Source organism: Acipenser ruthenus, chromosome 9, assembly GCF_902713425.1.
Source record: "Acipenser ruthenus chromosome 9, fAciRut3.2 maternal haplotype, whole genome shotgun sequence".
NCBI classification, from domain to species: Eukaryota; Metazoa; Chordata; class Actinopteri; order Acipenseriformes; family Acipenseridae; genus Acipenser; species Acipenser ruthenus.
Genome location: NC_081197.1, coordinates 13,096,050 through 13,112,688, shown reverse-complemented (window position 1 = coordinate 13,112,688; position 16,639 = coordinate 13,096,050). Strand labels below are relative to the sequence as shown.

General features: G+C 38.6%; 1 protein-coding gene across 3 annotated transcripts in view; it reads left to right on the top strand.

The window, feature by feature from the left end:
* LOC117973034 (phosphatidylinositol 3,4,5-trisphosphate 5-phosphatase 2A-like) overlaps positions 1-16,639 on the top strand; it is a 41,166-nt gene continuing 24,527 nt past the window's right edge. For 2 of the 3 annotated variants that reach the window (XM_059031185.1, XM_059031184.1), the window contains exon 1: positions 1-1,822. In XM_059031185.1, the coding sequence (XP_058887168.1) occupies positions 1,653-1,822 (170 nt within the window). In that variant the 5' untranslated portion in view covers positions 1-1,652. Of the gene's footprint in view, positions 1,823-15,813; positions 16,272-16,639 lie in introns of those variants that run through there. The other variant, XM_059031186.1, reaches the window with a different exon arrangement.

Sequence of the window (16,639 nt, the reverse complement as noted above, 5' to 3'; positions counted from 1 at the left end):
AGTTGCGTGCAGGCCTGTAAGGTTTTACCAGGTTTTATTTGCTTCCTGTTCAGAGAAGAAAACATTCTCTAAAAAAATCTAAATTTTGGAGAAAGCGAATCATTTGGAATGATTACAAACATTATAAAACATATACTAGCTGAATATCCAAAGGAAAAAGTTTGGTCATTTTAGCAAATGTAGCATAACATAAATGGCATTATCTATCAGTTGTATTTAATGTGATATAAGAATGGTCAATAATTATAATTTTATTCTAGCCTCTCTACTGTTATAAAAACTGTTTTCTTTTAGAGTAATTTCAAGACAAGCAAAAATGGTTTAGACTCAAAAATGTTCTCTAATATACTAATGATCACAACCGGACATACGGTAAAATGTTTATGGTAATATAAAAATTAAAACAAACAAAACAGATGCATGTCTGTCATAGGGATACAAATATACTAATAACAATACATGTTTGCTTTATAACCTCGGCGTTTATGTTCATATTTACTAGGTGGACTTCCCCTTTAAATATCGGAATGGTGAAACGAAGCAGGAAGTTTTCTCGGTAACTTTTTTTTTTTTTTTTTTGTAAACCGAGCACACTCGTAGGGAGACGTGGAGGACATGATTTAGCAGGAAGTGGTAAAGTTATTGTGCTGTAACAAGCCACTGGATCATTTTATAGCAAGAGGTATGAAAATAGACGAGATATGGAGAGTTTAAACGGGGAGCAAGATGTTTTTTGTCAAACTGAAAAAGCTTCGCCGCTGGCAGGGGAAATAGATTTATTGTCATGTTTTTCAAAGTCGTCGAAATATCTGCGTTGGGAGTACGTGCAAGAAAAGTAGCTATTATGAAAAAGCAGGATACATAAACGTCAGAGAGGATTTAATTGGGACTGAATGTGAACTTCACAAAACGAGGCAGACTAGAAGCCTGAGCGAAGGTGTCTGTGCGTTCTTGGTATAAACTATTATTCCATAAGGAAATTGAAGCTGGAAAACAAGGACGCATAAAAGGAAATCAACTCATGTATTGTGAATGTATATTTTTTTTTGTTGTTTAGTTTTTTTTTTTTATTCGGAGCCGTCAAGCTGATTGGTCAATTCAAGTACTACTAGTACAGTACTACAGTACAGTAATGTCAACACAGTGACAAATCAATCACCAGCCTGAGGAAACAGAAATACTGACTGTTCTGCAAAAGAAAACTGACTTCAGAGCTGATCGCTGGATTTTTTTTTTTTTAACCATATATATTTTATCCTTTTTTTAAGGTTTTGTGTATTTTATCGTAACAAATTGAACTGCACACTGACTTGACTATGACAAGTTGTGTTTACCGCAGTCGTTTTGTTTTGCCTTGGAACAGTTAGTAGAACTAGAATCCATTCTTTTGCAGCGATATATTTAACATTTATTTTATTTAAAACGCGAACCCCTTCTGTTTCTTTGGTTCTGTTGTTGATCCTGCTTTGTAAATGTATTTAAGTGTATTTATTTCCGTGGGAAAAGTAATCGGTGGGCTCGTGAATCCACACTTTCCGGATTTATTTTAAGTTATTATTTTTTTTTATACAATATCCAAACTATATATATATATATATATATATATATATATTTTATTACTTGGATTTTATAACCGATTTTTTTAAAAAACGATGATGGCTGGCGGTGGGGTCTCACCCTCTGGCGGGGCGTCTCCGTTGTGGTATCACCGGGATCTGAGCCGAGCTGCGGCCGAGGAGCTATTGGCCCGGGCAGGTCAGGATGGAAGCTTCCTAGTTCGGGACAGCGAAAGTGTGAACGGCGCCTACGCCCTCTGCGTCCTGTAAGTCACATTTAAGATATATTTTTATATTTAAATACCCAATGTTTTGAGTGATTAAACCCCAAACCGTGGCTAAACCAAATACACGTTGCTCGACTTGCCATCTCTCCATGGAACAGGTAGAGATACACAGAGTCATGAGCTACAGCTTCGGAACCGTATACTTTTTTTTTTTTTTACACGTTTGGTTAGAACCGGCTGTCTGAAATGGGATGGAATTTGAATCGACGTTCGTTTAAAGAAGTCATTCCACAATCCACATTTATGCTTCAGTTGCTCGCCATGGCTTTGCTGCAACAATTTTAAAACTTAAAACATCTGAACTATCCCTTTTAAATATCCGAATATTTAAGGAAACAATTCACCAGTTCACCTATTAGGAACATAGTTATATGTCCCTGCCGTTATAATTTCAACACACACACAAAACAAACAAACAAAAAACAGTTTTCTATAATTAATATATGACACAGTCCCATATACCCTTGGGTACAGCATTATGAATGGACATGTTGTACTGTAGCATTCCAAAAATAAGCCAGTTGCTGGATGCTGAAGTAGCAGTAATGTAAATATCTGTCTCAAATGTGTTATGTATTGGTAGTTGCTGTACCACAGGGGCTAGTGTTGACTTGATACTTAAATAGTAAAGTAATCATCACAGAATTGCTTCCTTTCTACCAGCAATCTAATAATGGTTGTCTGTCAGCAGCCATGTTGGCGATTTGCCTGTCTCTGTAAAGCTATTTAATAGATGTCATTATAATTCTAGTGAGAAAGTATCCCTTTTATTCTGTTAAGATGTGATGTGGAGTGGACTTCAAAGAGGATTCAGTTGGCTTGGTATTTTCTTCCATGTGCAGATTATTATGGCAGGGATCTGTATAATATACTGTGGATGTAGGTCACATACTCCCCTCACCCCTTTCCCTCAGTAAGATATGTAACATTCTTTCATGAGGAGAAGCTGTACCTTGTACAGTAATATATCCTTAGCTGGGAGATATACAGTAATGGAGGTGGGCATTCATCTGTGACACTTTTCTTTAGCATAAATATTTAAACCATGATGAAATTTACTATTTTATAGTGTCAGAATAGAGGATGCGGGTGTCTGGAGGCTGCCTGTCTGTATTTAAATATAAATATGTATAGAAATGCATGTTCAGTTGTGATGAAGTTTGATCTGGACACAACATATTGAGTATTGTAGACATGCATGTTTATTTTATCTTCATTTAAGCGACATTGCGATTTGTGTAACTACTTACTGTAATGAACTCCTTAGAGATACATAGCCTTTTTTTTTTTTTTTTTTTTTTTTTTTTTTTTTTTAAGTCAAAAACTACAACTATTAAATCTGACAGCCTAAGCAGGGTAAGGTATTTGCAGGTCATCCAAAACAACTTGTAGCCATGGCGATTTGAATTATAGAAAGGCTAAACTGCAATTTGGAAATACAGATTGATGAAAATAAGTTAAAGGCAATATCGATTTTGTTTTTAATGAACTTTAATACAATAAAATGTGCAGTGGAGCAGATTAACACTTTTTTTTAATATATATATAAACCAGGCCCTAGGTTCTCACAACATACTTTATTCATGATGACCAGGCACTGAGAAGCCAACAGTCAGATTTAGAATTAGCATTTTTTTTTGTTGAGTTTTCTTCTTCTAAAATAACCTTTTCCTTTTAAAGAAATAATCTTTTGTTTCTTTCTTGGGTGGCTGCTTCTGTGATTCATTGCAAACTGCACTGTCTGGGGCCGTTTCATACCACATCACCACAGAGCTCATTGAGACAGACCTTGCTGTAAGATCAGCACAGTTTACCAGAAATGGACAGGAGAATTCGCAAACCGGCAGTCGAACCCCTCCAGGTATTAACAGGGTTACACAGATATTTGTTTGCCGTGTCCAGCGTCTAGGAGGCTCTTGCAGTATGTGTAGGCTGGGTTGCCCATCAAGTGTTGCTTTAGAAGCCTGTGTTAAAGTTATTCGTATAAAACCACTTGAAGATGTAATTTGCCGTCTCTGCTGCTAATACTAACAGTTGCAAGCAGTGGTGGTTTTGTATCCCAGCAGCTGTTTGGAGATTACAAATAAAATAGTCTGATTTCTGATAGAACAATGTAATGAAAGATAGTGTGGAAGAATAATGTAAACAGACACCAATGCAGTTCTCTCTTGTTATAAGGCAGCTGTTTATAAGGTGGGGTGACCATGGTTCCTGTTTCCCCCATAATGCCACTACACTATCACTTGTGTTCTCTGAACTCAAATCTCCTAGTGCACCTCTGGCTCCCACCTGGTGCATTAAAGCAGACACACTAGTACTGTATGTGTCTGAGTGTACAGTAACACTGAACACCTTTGCAGGGCTCTGTTGCCTCTTTTTAAATATAGAAGGCTTGTTGAAAAGGTTTTTATTTCACTGATGATGTATTTTTGTTTGCTACTGTGCCGCATACGCTTCCAAACATGGATTCAGTGTAGAATACATATTTCAGAAAATGTAATGAGCTCACAGTGAACATATCCTACTCGTAGGCACCGTATGTCCTGCAGTATGGTGCAGTGCTTTATAAATGAGCTAACGCAGCATGTGTGCGTGGGATGGAGCAGGAGCGGTTCCCTTTTCTTTATTTGTTTACTTGCTTGTTTTGCTTCTTGTTTCCTGAGCTGTAAATGACAGATTACCGATGAAATGTAACTAGAAAGTCAGCTACGGTACTCCAGTCTTGTTTCTGAGAACAGTCAAAGACTGTTGTAAACAGTCACAGAAAAGCAATATCTTCGCATAAGATGAAACTTATTTTGGAGCACTGTAGTGCCCTGTAATATTACAATTATTAGTGTCTGTGTTGACAGTGTTGGCTTTTCCAGCTCCTCATTTGCCAAGTCTGGATTTGCAGTGCAGCTGTTATACAGTATAGGGCTGTAAAAATATGTTTCAGTGTGTGTACTTGGCATGGTGGCATTGGTGACAAACTAGGCCTACTGTATATTGTACTTAAAATTAACAACCCAAAAACTGGAGCTGAGCTGTACAGTTCTGCTTTGCTTTAAAAAAATGAATAAATAAAATACAGTTTAATTGTTTATTTTTGTCCAGGATGGGATTAACTGCCAGTGTAATAAAGTGGTATTATATTGGCCTCCAACATAGCGTTAAGCCACTGTTTGCTTGTGGACAGCTTTATTTTCAATAGTGGCAAAGGATGCTTCGTCATGTTTGCTGTTTTGTTTTCCGAAACGTATATCCAAGCCTTTATTAACTATTCACGTTGGCCCACCATGCTGTTGTTACTTTAGCCATTAATGATTACACTCTGAATCCATTAGGAGTGAATGAATCCCTCAAATTGTAGTTATTAAAATAATCCTGTAAATCATACCTGTTATGCACTTCCATTCCCTGTGCAGGTGCTAGACGACCTGAAAGCATGGTGTACGCACACATTTGTTTTCCTTTGTGTAGTATGTTTTAAAATGAAAATGCATGGTTTCAACAGTACTGTATAACATGTTTTTCATTCAAAACTGCACACAGCCTGTATAGGTAATGGTAGTGCATGGCAGGTAAGGTTTTTGACATTATTGTGTTATCTGAAACCACTACAAAATGAAGGTCATCAGCCTACAAGCACCAGGTTGTGTATGACATGATACTATTAATCAGGTGGTTTTGTCTGCATTATTGCAGTGCAGTTAAACACAACAAACATTTACTGTATAAAGTGCCTTTCATTTCTAGCATTTCAAGGTGAGCCATGTGTCAGTTCTTAAGACCTTGTTCTATAAAATCAACAAATATCTTCAACATCAATTGCTTCTAGAACATTCTATACAAACCGACTGAAACTGAAAATTGAAAGCAGATTTTTTTTTTTTCTTTTTTTCTTAACATATGGAGAGCAGTCAAGGTCTGGCCCCATCATCGGAATCAGCTTGTTTCTGTTTACATACCCACACAGTCTTATCGGCTCCTCCAATCTTAAGCATCTCTCCAGCCATGTGACTAAGAGTCGCACCCGGGGCGATGGAAGGTGCAGCTGCTACAGGCTTTAGAACTCCCTTCCTAATTTGTGTTTCCATGGCTGTTCTCATTGTCTTCAGTGGTTAGTTTAGAAGCCTGCGCTTTTATATATCACTCTGTGAAAGCTTGTTGCTCTGCGGAATTAGCTACTTTTTGCGCTTGCGTGTCTGACTATTTTTAAAAAAAATGAAGAAATTATTAGTCGTCTTTTTTAAAAAAAAGATGTGAAGTGAGTGTTGGTCGTCTTCTTGTAACACAGGATATTTCTCTTTGACCAAAGCACCCGAAGTGAATGTTGTGAACTGACGTTCTAAGATAAACACATACGGCAAAGAAAGATTATTATAACTTTTTTTTAATTTTATTTTAATATAACGTCTTGGTGTTCCGAGGCAGTACTGTATTTTGTTTTGGAATCTTATTAAAATAAAATCTTCTCTCTGTGGTTAGAATCTGTGAGGGGAAATGCCGGACAGCCAGGTGATTGTTTAAACCTGTCCAGGCAGCCTTAGACAGACAGGTGGATTTGTCAAGCACTGTGGCTGCTATTGTTCAATGTAATAATACAATGCTCTACACAGCCTAGGCGTTGACACCCCCTTGCCATGGCACCCTGAAGGAGATCACGGTTCCACTTTTACAGTCCCTAAACTTGTTTCCACAGCAGTGGGTCTAGATTTTGTAATTGTAATGGTTTCAGTATAGTTTTAAATGTTCCTCCTTTAGGTTTAAGCTTTGACTCTTTTGTTCAAATGTATGCATGTATTTTATTTTTATATATATGGAAAAAAAGAATGGAAAAATAGAATGGAAAAAATGACAGTGTCAGTTGTAAAGAAGATATCTACAGTAAGCATTAATTAATCCCTTTTGGGCAAGGTAGTTATTGTAAATGAGAATTTGTTCTCACTTGACTCATCTGGAGAAATAAAGGTTTTAATTGGTTGATCTATCAACTTTAATTCTAGCCTTGTGATAAATTAATGTATATCTATATGTCATACCTTGGGCTACCAAGAAATGAATACATTTATCGCTTACACATTCCACTGATTTAGGCACTAGCTGAAACGTCTGCCTGTTTGACCAAGGGGTTTATTTGATCAACATTATATCCCACACGGACAAGCCATAACTGGATTCTTTAGATAATTTCATATCACTGGCGAATCCTGTATCAACCACCTCCCTGTGATTGCCCAAGATTGCTTAATGCAACACGAGGACAAGCAAAGCAATAGCAAAAAAACAAACTAACATACAAACACTAAAGAACACAAACTCCATTTCAAATGACCTCTTTCCAGTGTTACAGTAAAGTACCGGTTGTGCCGATTTACTTGTAAACTATAGACTCCCACACTGACCCCCTCCCCCACATGCGCTAAAAAGCAGACAAGCCAAACACACAAACTAACCTGCTCAGTTCATTATGAGTTTTCTGAGTAACAATGTACTCGCCCACACACTGAGTGAATTATTTACGAAGTGATGAAAAGAATGTGCAGTCAACCCCTGGGGATAGAAAATATTTAGTTCTGAATTAAGAGTAAGGCAGGAGGGTGGACCAAATATCTCCAGTACCTTGGGGGACACATTACCTGCACAGTTAAGCAATTGCAGATGTATATTTGCAATGCTGTTTTTTGCTCTGGTTATCACCCTGAAATGCAGAGTGAAGTGGCCTGGATAAAACATTGACCTCTTACTGGCATCTCTGTCTGCTGTGGTATTTTAGGTACGACTTCTTCACTAGTTTACAACCTTGTATTTTAAGATAACATGTATAAGAAACTAAGGTATTTCTTGGAGCATTTTACAGCACTGGAAATACCCAGGTTTGATTCAGCTACCAATCTGTGGTTCTCTCTGGAATAATTAAAATATGACTCAGTGTTTTTGAAGTTATGGATGAATAGCCTAGTATTCTGTAGATTGTTTTATTAATACAGTACTGTATGTAACCACTGCACTATGCACTTGTAACCAGAACACAAAGCAATTACCTTCATTAGGGGAGATAAGTGCCAAAACAGTAATTTCTAACCTAATTATTTCTGAATTAACACTGAAAAGCCGGCACTGTGACTGGAGTAAATTATTGTGTAGACAAAGTCATGTACAAGTTAGTAGGTTTCTATAAGTTAATTGCGATTTTACAGGGTCTTGATATCGTAGGTATTATGTGTTCCAGATGAGTCAAGACACTTCAAATTACACAGTTCTTTACAAAAACTGCATAGAACACAAACTCTATTTTCTAAGCCAGAATACCTTTGTAGAGATGCAGTAAAGGAAGCCATAAAAAAGAGCCTTTGCTGGGTTGCTAAGAGAATATTTACAAAAGACCAGTGCAATAAACAGGCTTATAAAAACAGTAGCAGTGGGTGAGGGTAAATCATTCCTGTGGTAAACATGGTGCGTGTACTGATTGGTTCCTGTTTTGCCTTTTTTTTTTTTTTTCATTTTGTTGCTTGTGAATTTCGTTCCCTTGAAAAATGAGGCACAATCTCCATGGTTACAGTCCGGCACATTGCCAGCTGTTGACACAAGAGCTTCACCCCTACGCTGTGCATCTCAGACACAGGCCTCAAGCAGGCTAGCAGTTGTGCTGCTTTGTGTGGTGGTTTTGTGAGAAGAATATTCCTGGTCTGATTGGCGAGTAACTGAAGCGGCTGCATCACCTATGTACAGTATTCCTTTTATGTAACGCTAATAGGAATGCAAATGTTGCACTTTTAGCAGCACAGCAATAGCAAAGGAGCAATACCTGGTACACACTACGCAGGAAAAGGTTCAAGTCAAATATATACTGTGCGTCCCCACTTTCAGTGCGCTGGGCGGCAGGAAAGAGACGCCTCACACAAATCATTATACATCTAGGTTATTCCCCTATTGACATGTTTTGCATCCAGTAACATACTTCGGTCCTGAAGACCATGCTGAAGTTAAATAACATAGAAAGAAACAGTACTGACAGCCTGAAAGTAAAGCAAGCCAATTGAAATGTTAAACATGCTGTAACTGAACTGAATGACTGCACTGTGAGCTTTGAATGAGTGTGGTTTGGGAGAAACTTCATCAAGCAGCTTGGAATTCCAGTGAGATGATGCACACGCCCCACTTCACAGCAGGGAGCACTTCTGCGCTAGCCGGGCAGTATCCTGTTAGGGTTACTGAGCAGGGAATAGTAACTGGTGAATCTTCCGCTTAATTACTTTCTTGCTTCAGGAAATTGGCTGCACAGAAACGCTGTTTGCGAACGCCTGTCAGCTCTAAGGCGAAACCTTAGAACAGCAGTGAAACCCACTACTCGCAGGCATGCAGTTTACTGCCTAATTGAATAGGATCAAATATAAATGTACAGTATACCGCTCACTCAGACCATACACTACTGTCCCAGATATGACCTTTGCCCCCCGATACATACTCACTGAACCAATTAAATGAACCCCTTCATTACTTCAATTGACCTGTTTTCTGTATTCAATATAGTGGGACATATTTTACCAGCTGTTTTGCTTTTTATATCGGTTATGCCCGGATTGATATAAGAATCCCCATTGCGTAGCAGTTTTATCCTTTCCTGGCTTTACTGTCCGTTTAATAAGACACCTGAGCTTGTTATCTATACACTGTGGCATCTCGTATTAAAACCTGGAATGGGTGACACTGCTATACAATTAGTCTTCTTTCCATCCCTGTGTACTAAGGAATTCCATTTGACATTGGAGCTAGAAGAGCAGCAGACTGCACTGTAAACTTTAAAACCCAATGGCCAAGCTTGAGAAGAAAGAAGTGCTTCTGGGTAAACTTGGTTTTCTTTCTTTGTCTGTGATGAGCCCAGTTTCAGTGTTTCTTTAATCACTGCTGGACAGCATTAGGTTAATTTAATTAATTAATTAATTTATATATATATATATATATATATATATATATATATATATAGTGAAAGATTTCACTTGTTTTAAAAGGTTCGATAGCCCCTTTAAAGCAGACCCAGAGAGTGGTATTTTTTTAAGCACTTAAGTGCAGATTTTATTATTTATAAAAATAAAAGCAACAAAACAAAAACACAACCTAACTCCCTCATGGAGTACTGCACTATACTTTTTGACTTCCAGTTCTAACTGTATCAGACAGATAAGCTGTTTACCGATTGCAGAAACCTTATCCCACACAAAGGTTTACACAGTACCTCGCTCTGACTGACAGCCTCTTCTTGCACACAGACTGCCCTCAACAAACATTTTGGTCCTGTTTAAATACCTACCTGCCTGCTACAGGCAGGTGACATCAATTATATTTAACAAAATTAATTATACCTGTGGCTGTGTTCACACAGCCACACCCCCACATTTCTCTGTCAGGGACAGAATTGAACCCTATCCCTTTCAACCCTCATGCCACTATATATATAATTGGACTTTCCAAAAATACACACTGCATTCCAGTTATGTAATGTTTCTAGTTCTACTACAAAGATGTGATGGTGGGGATTCTTAAAATTAACCTGCGTGTTACAACAGAGTTCTATCCTTCTGGCTGTATAAATATTTTGACAGTTTGTCAGCTGATTTGTGAAACGACTTAAAGGGATACTTTGTTTAATCAACATAATCTGTGATTTCTTACCTGTTTCAGATGCTGTTGTGTGTTTTTTGTTTGATTATTGTTACTGGTCAGATAATTATTCGCAATGCATATTTACTGTCACCTTTGGCACGGAATAATATGAGTCCCATTGCATAGCAGTTTGAGGTATTTCCAGGTGAGCCTGTATAGTTAAGTTCATACTAAAAGTCTGGAATTCTTAAATTGTACCTGCAAGGCGGCACATGCTCGCTTGTTCCATTTTTAGCAAGAAAATTAAAAAACAAATAAATGACTGTACATTGTCTGCCTTAAGAACTATGGTGATCTTCACCTTCTGAGCTGCTAGTGATTCAAATTTTAACCCTGAAATGGATTTCTGCAATACAGCAGAACAGTGGCTTGGAAGAATGTGCTATCACTTAGGCTCACGTTATCTCTTGCAGGAAAGCAGATAAAAGTTACACACGCCACCAGTGTTGTTTTGGTACAGCACATATTTTTTTCAGTGTGAACAGGAAAAAACCCTGTCTGCAGTTACTATTGTAAACACTAATTGCAGTTCTCTATAGCACCAGTGAAACAGGATCAGGATGGGATACACCCAATTTTCCGAAACGATGTCATTTTTACCTCCTAAATAAATCACTTGGAACAGTGAAGGAGCAGGTCAAACAAACTGTACACTTTGTATTACATTTTCTCGAGGAAATTAAAACATGGCTGGTTTTATTGGAAGATTGGAAACCTGGTGCCTTGATAACTCTAAAGCAGTTTAAACAACAATTCTGCAGTATGTAGCAGAGTCATATTTATCGGTGTGTACTGTATCTGTTTGAGATTATTTTGTGTAATTTTCTTTGATGTGCCAATGTCTTGACCAGGTTGCAAAATAGATTTTAATCTCAACAGAACCTCTCTCTCTCTCTCTCTCTCTCTATATATATATATATATATATATATATAAAATAAAATATATACTAGGTCATTCCATTTGCACTATTTAGTGGCAGCACAGATAAGAATTTTGTCCACTAAAAGTGATTCAAAATGATTGTGTATGTCTGTAGTTATACATAAAATGCCTTTTTAAAATGTATTTTATTAATTGGTTTCATTGATTTGTAATGTGTGGGAGGGGGATTTTTGCTGAGCGGCACTTTTATAACACTGGTGGGGACAGAAATGATCTGGAACTGGACCTGCTAGAACCCTCGCAATTACATGAGGATGACAAAGGTAACAGGTTAAACCTCTACTCTATGTTTAATCATTGATGTAGATACTATTATTTCAAATGCCGTTTCACTGACTCGCTTGTTAATTATTAGTCTGTACGGCAAGTTGGGTCGGCCAGGGTGTCCGCGACTCACCGCGCACCAGCGACCCCTGTAGACTGGCCAGGCGCCTGCGGGCTTGCCAGTAAGCTTCCCAGAGCTGCGTTGTCCTCCGACGCTGTAGCTCCGAGGTGGCTGCATGGTAAGTCTGCAGTATGAAAAGAAGCAGTCGGCTGACGGCACACACTTCAGAGGACAGCGTGTGTTCGTCTTCGCCGCTCCCGAGTCAACGCAGGAGTGGTAGCGGTGAGCTGAGCCTAAAAATATAATTTGACATTTCAAATTGGGAGAAAAAAAACGGGGTAAAATCAATTGCCGACCTACTAAATAAAAAAAAAATTTAAAAAAAAAAAGAAATTGGTGTTTGAAAAGGTCTTGTGGTTTTGTGAGAGGGGAGCAGCTGATGTCACAGCTCTGGTTTATGTCTATGTGTGAAACGGCTCACTGTCTTGGTGTTAGGGGTGCTAGATTTCAGTGAGCGGTTTGAAGTGTAACCTTACACTGCACTGTGGCAAAGAAGTAAGATAATGTACCAGGAAGAATCACCTTCAGATGTGTTCACCTCGAGTTGTGGATAGAAACAGGAGATGCCAACCCTGATTGTATTTGCTGTGTAACTTTACATGTTTGACTATTTGACTTACTGCTGCTGTGCACTTACTGTAACCCACATCCTCACGAAAATGCTTTAAAATAAGTTGTTTGGTGGAGTTGGCTACTGTGTTTTCTTTGAAAAATGTACAGTAGTTTCAGAATGAATCCACTGGAAGATCAGTGATGGCTTGTGTAAAATAAACCTTACAGCTGGCTGAACTTCACAAAGGTGTTTTAATATATCCTCTTTTTGATATACCCATGTATATAAACAACATTCCAGAATTCTGGCGAACATAGTTGTTTTTGGCCTCTAAATTGCCATTGCCAAGGTGGATAGTCTCAAACTACTGTCCTTTTTTTAAAAAGTGTTTTTCTGATCCTTGTCAGATCTCTGTACCTGCTTTGTGGCGAGGAAGTGTTGACAGAGAGCCACATGATTTTCCCAGACAGTGATGTGCTCATGGTCATGGGGAGTGCTAAAGTGATAAAAGGCTTATACATGACTGTGGCATTTATTGTATTTACGTCTGCATAGCAGCTTTGTATGTAATAAGATACAGCAGCTGACTGGCCATGTTTTGCACCACTGAATTGGACCATCTCGCAAGGGGAGCTGTAGAGGGAAAATGTGTCAGAGTTGCTGAACATAAGAAAAGGTGATGTTTTAACCCCACTTGTAGAAGTTGGTTTGATTTTAATATAGAGCTACCCTATGTTGTGTCTGGTGCTCTCGTACAGTGTGCTAGGCTTACTGTAGCTGTTATCTGCAATGCTAGTGTTTTGTGCTAAAAATAATCCAGACATCTCCCCCCGCCCCCCCGCCCCCATGATTACAAAAATACATATGATTTTTTTTTTTTTTTTTTTTACACCAGTATGAAATCAGCAAGAATCTTCTTTTAGACCTGTAAATTTAGTTTATTTTTTAATTTGCTTTTTGTTTTCCCTGTGGTATTTACTGTCGTTGTACAGTATAATTTGTTTTTCTAAAATACTGCCTAGGAATGCTACAGCAAACCACTAATCTCTGGCATGTAAATAATGAGTGTCAGAAAGTACAGACCCGTACAGTATATGGAACATATAATTTGCTGCAGTGCAAGTCTTCTGTTTCACAGTGTTAAACGTGGGCAGGCATCGCTGATCAAAGGTCACCTCTGTGGAACTCATTTAGTATCAGATGCAAAACTCATGAGGCATAAGTAAAAGGCTTTTTTTTTTTTTTAAGCATGCCTGTGAGGGGGGCTTGTAATGCGTGAATTTCTTTTGAAATCCTGTGCCTCTTTGACCTGTGATCAAAGACTCTTGCTGTATTCTGGGTATGGTGTGAGGACAGTGAACCAGCTGTTTTATAAAGCTGCCACTGCCCAGTGTCATAGCCTTGTACAGTACCTCAGAAACCATTTGAGGAAGTGACTTCATATTTAAAAACCGCCTATTCTAAATGCGTAGCTGACCATGACTTTTGACTCTGCAGTGTTCCTCGGCTGGTGCTGGGGATATATCAGTGCTGTTCCAGTCTATTCAACCATGTTCCATAATATTGAATTGAACAGTCCAGGACCTTGTGTCAGCCAGCTCTTTTTTTACTGTTTAAATAAACTGAGGTGTTCAGTTCACGAAACAAACTAGTTCCTCTCGGCTATATTTTCCTTTCATAACTTAATTTCATAAAACATCTCTGACAGACCTCCACATCTTTCTTCAAAATTTAAATATATAAACAAACAAACAAAAAAAAGAAATCTGTTGTTGGTGTACCCTCTTGGTATGGTTGGGTAATATGAATTATTTGTTAATGTTGTTACTGTACTGTAGAAAAAAGCTGCCATCCCCCAATGTACCTTTTCAGATAATTCCATTTATAGTGTGGTCATGGTGTACTGGGAAATTAATTGAGGGTGTACAATTCAATGTGCAGGGGGCCACCCAGTCCAAACAACTCATCCTAACAAGATCCCAAAAAAAAATCTGTTAATGTTTTGTTAGTAACTTGTAAGATCTCTGGCTGCTCTATACTTTCTTGGATCTAGAGTTGCAGTACAAGCAGACTCTATTTACAGTCGTTTTAAGTGTTTCAGTAAAACAGTGTTGAGGACATGTTCAGGCGCTTGTCAGAAGCTTGATCTTGCTACTCTTCCCCCTTGGTTGATTTTGGCTGTTGTGCTTCTGTGCACAGGGCGCCGTGCTGCCTCTGTATCTGAGTTCCGGTTCTCCTGCCTGTGGTGATCCACTTGAACAGGCTGACTGCAACAGGAAACAGCTGCTCGATGCCACAGGCTCCTCGGTCCTCTCTCTGCTTTACAGAAACGCTTTCAGTTTCTGTCGAGCAGTGGCTAAGCACCTCTTCTAAAACCAGGCTGGGATGAGACCACAAGGTCCCAATTGGTAACCCAGGTAGTCCTTGTAGTTTGAGTTGCGGGACTGGGGGCAGGCAGGTCTAATACTGTATCAACATTACTATTAATGAATGTAGTTGTGTTGCTTTTGCCTGGAGATGTACAGTAAGCTTCAGTTCAAAGGAGTTTTTTATTTGAACTGGAAAACAGATTGGCCTACTATAACTTTGATTTGGAGCTGATGGATTGATCCGGGAAACAGTGTGGTTTAGCGCAACATGCGCGCACACACACACACACACACACTCACACACACGTACACACGTACGTTTGTTCCTATTGAAACCCAGTAGCACATCACTGTATTTAATAGAATATACTGTTTTCAAAAATAATGGACAATAAAATAAACTGAATGCATTCCTACAGTATATCCCCTGACTGATCTTCTAATCTCTTTTCTTTTTTTTTTTTTAGAATCATTTTTTATAAAATATGAGGACTGTACTTTTATTACTTATTTTGTACATCTTTGGCCTGATTGTTTTATAAGTACAGTGCTCAGAAGGGCTGGTGCAGTATGTACTCGGTCACAGTTGTCTGCAAGCAAATATGTGGGAGTGCAGTATAAACAGTGGGAGAGCAGTTCCTGGAGTGAAGGACAAAGAGAACAGGTGACAGGAAAGCTGGCCGAGAGATGCAGGGAGGAAAATAATTAAAACTCCACCTCTGTTCAGGAAAAATCCTGAGAGAACTTAACATGAGCAGTGTCCAGTGAACGGGACTTGCAGACTGTGTTGTACTGTACACTGCAGGCAATGTGTAGTCCCTTATTAAAGTTTATCCCAGTATTTGTTCATGCTTTTCCCATGGTTATACAATGTATTTACCATAGTTTATCATGGTTTGCTGTGTTTATTAATATGCTTTACCATACCTTGCTGGTCTTTACAATGCTTTACCATGCTTTATTTTACTTTGCTATGCTTTTTACTATGGGAAGCTTTTATAAGGGGTGGACTACAGCTGTTTGTAAAACCATGTTTTTGAGGGCAAGGGATTCCATAACTTGATTGGTTGGGTTAGTTCTGCTGTAATAATGTTATAATCGGAATGAAACTTGTTCTGTTGCGTGCCGGTTGACGTATAACAGATAAGCAGTAAGGACAGACACAAGCTAGTCAGAACTATATTTTCGGGGGGAAGAATAAAGTTTCTAATAGAGAACTTTCACAGCCACCCAAATCGAGAGGCAGCGGTCAGGTGTGACTGACGCCTCAATAAGCATGACCTCTGAGCAGTTTAGTTGAAGGAATTATGTCATATCCTGTTTTTAAAGTTGGACAGAAAGGAGGGGGCAGCCTGAGTGTTTCAATGTAAAGCAGAAACATATCTTAGTGCGTGGCTGGTGTATATAAGCAATAACAATCAGCGAACAAAGAAAATGGAAGCCTGGAGTTTCACCCAATGGTGTGCAGCCAGGAGGCAGAGATACAGCCAGGCTTTGTAGGTGTAAAGCAGGCGGGACATTGTACTCTAAATGTAAGTATTGGACATCTAGACAGAAACGGGATTGTGCAGTGACAGAATGCAGGGATGGATGTAAGACTCCCATTGCATAGCAGTTTGATCCATTCCTGTGAATTTAGTAAGACTCACCTGAGCTTGTTACATATATGCCATGGCTAATCAAGCTCATACAGTAGTAAAACCTGGAATGGGTGAATCTGCTATGCAAAAAAATACAACACATTTTCATTAAAATGAAAATGAAAAGACTGGTAATGTCCTTCTCCACAGCCATGTATTATTGTGCCCATTATCAGATTGCACCAGGAAGCGTGTGTTTTGCTTTTATCCCACACAAAGACAACTGCCTCTCATTTCTTTATTTTTTGCATTTTTATTGT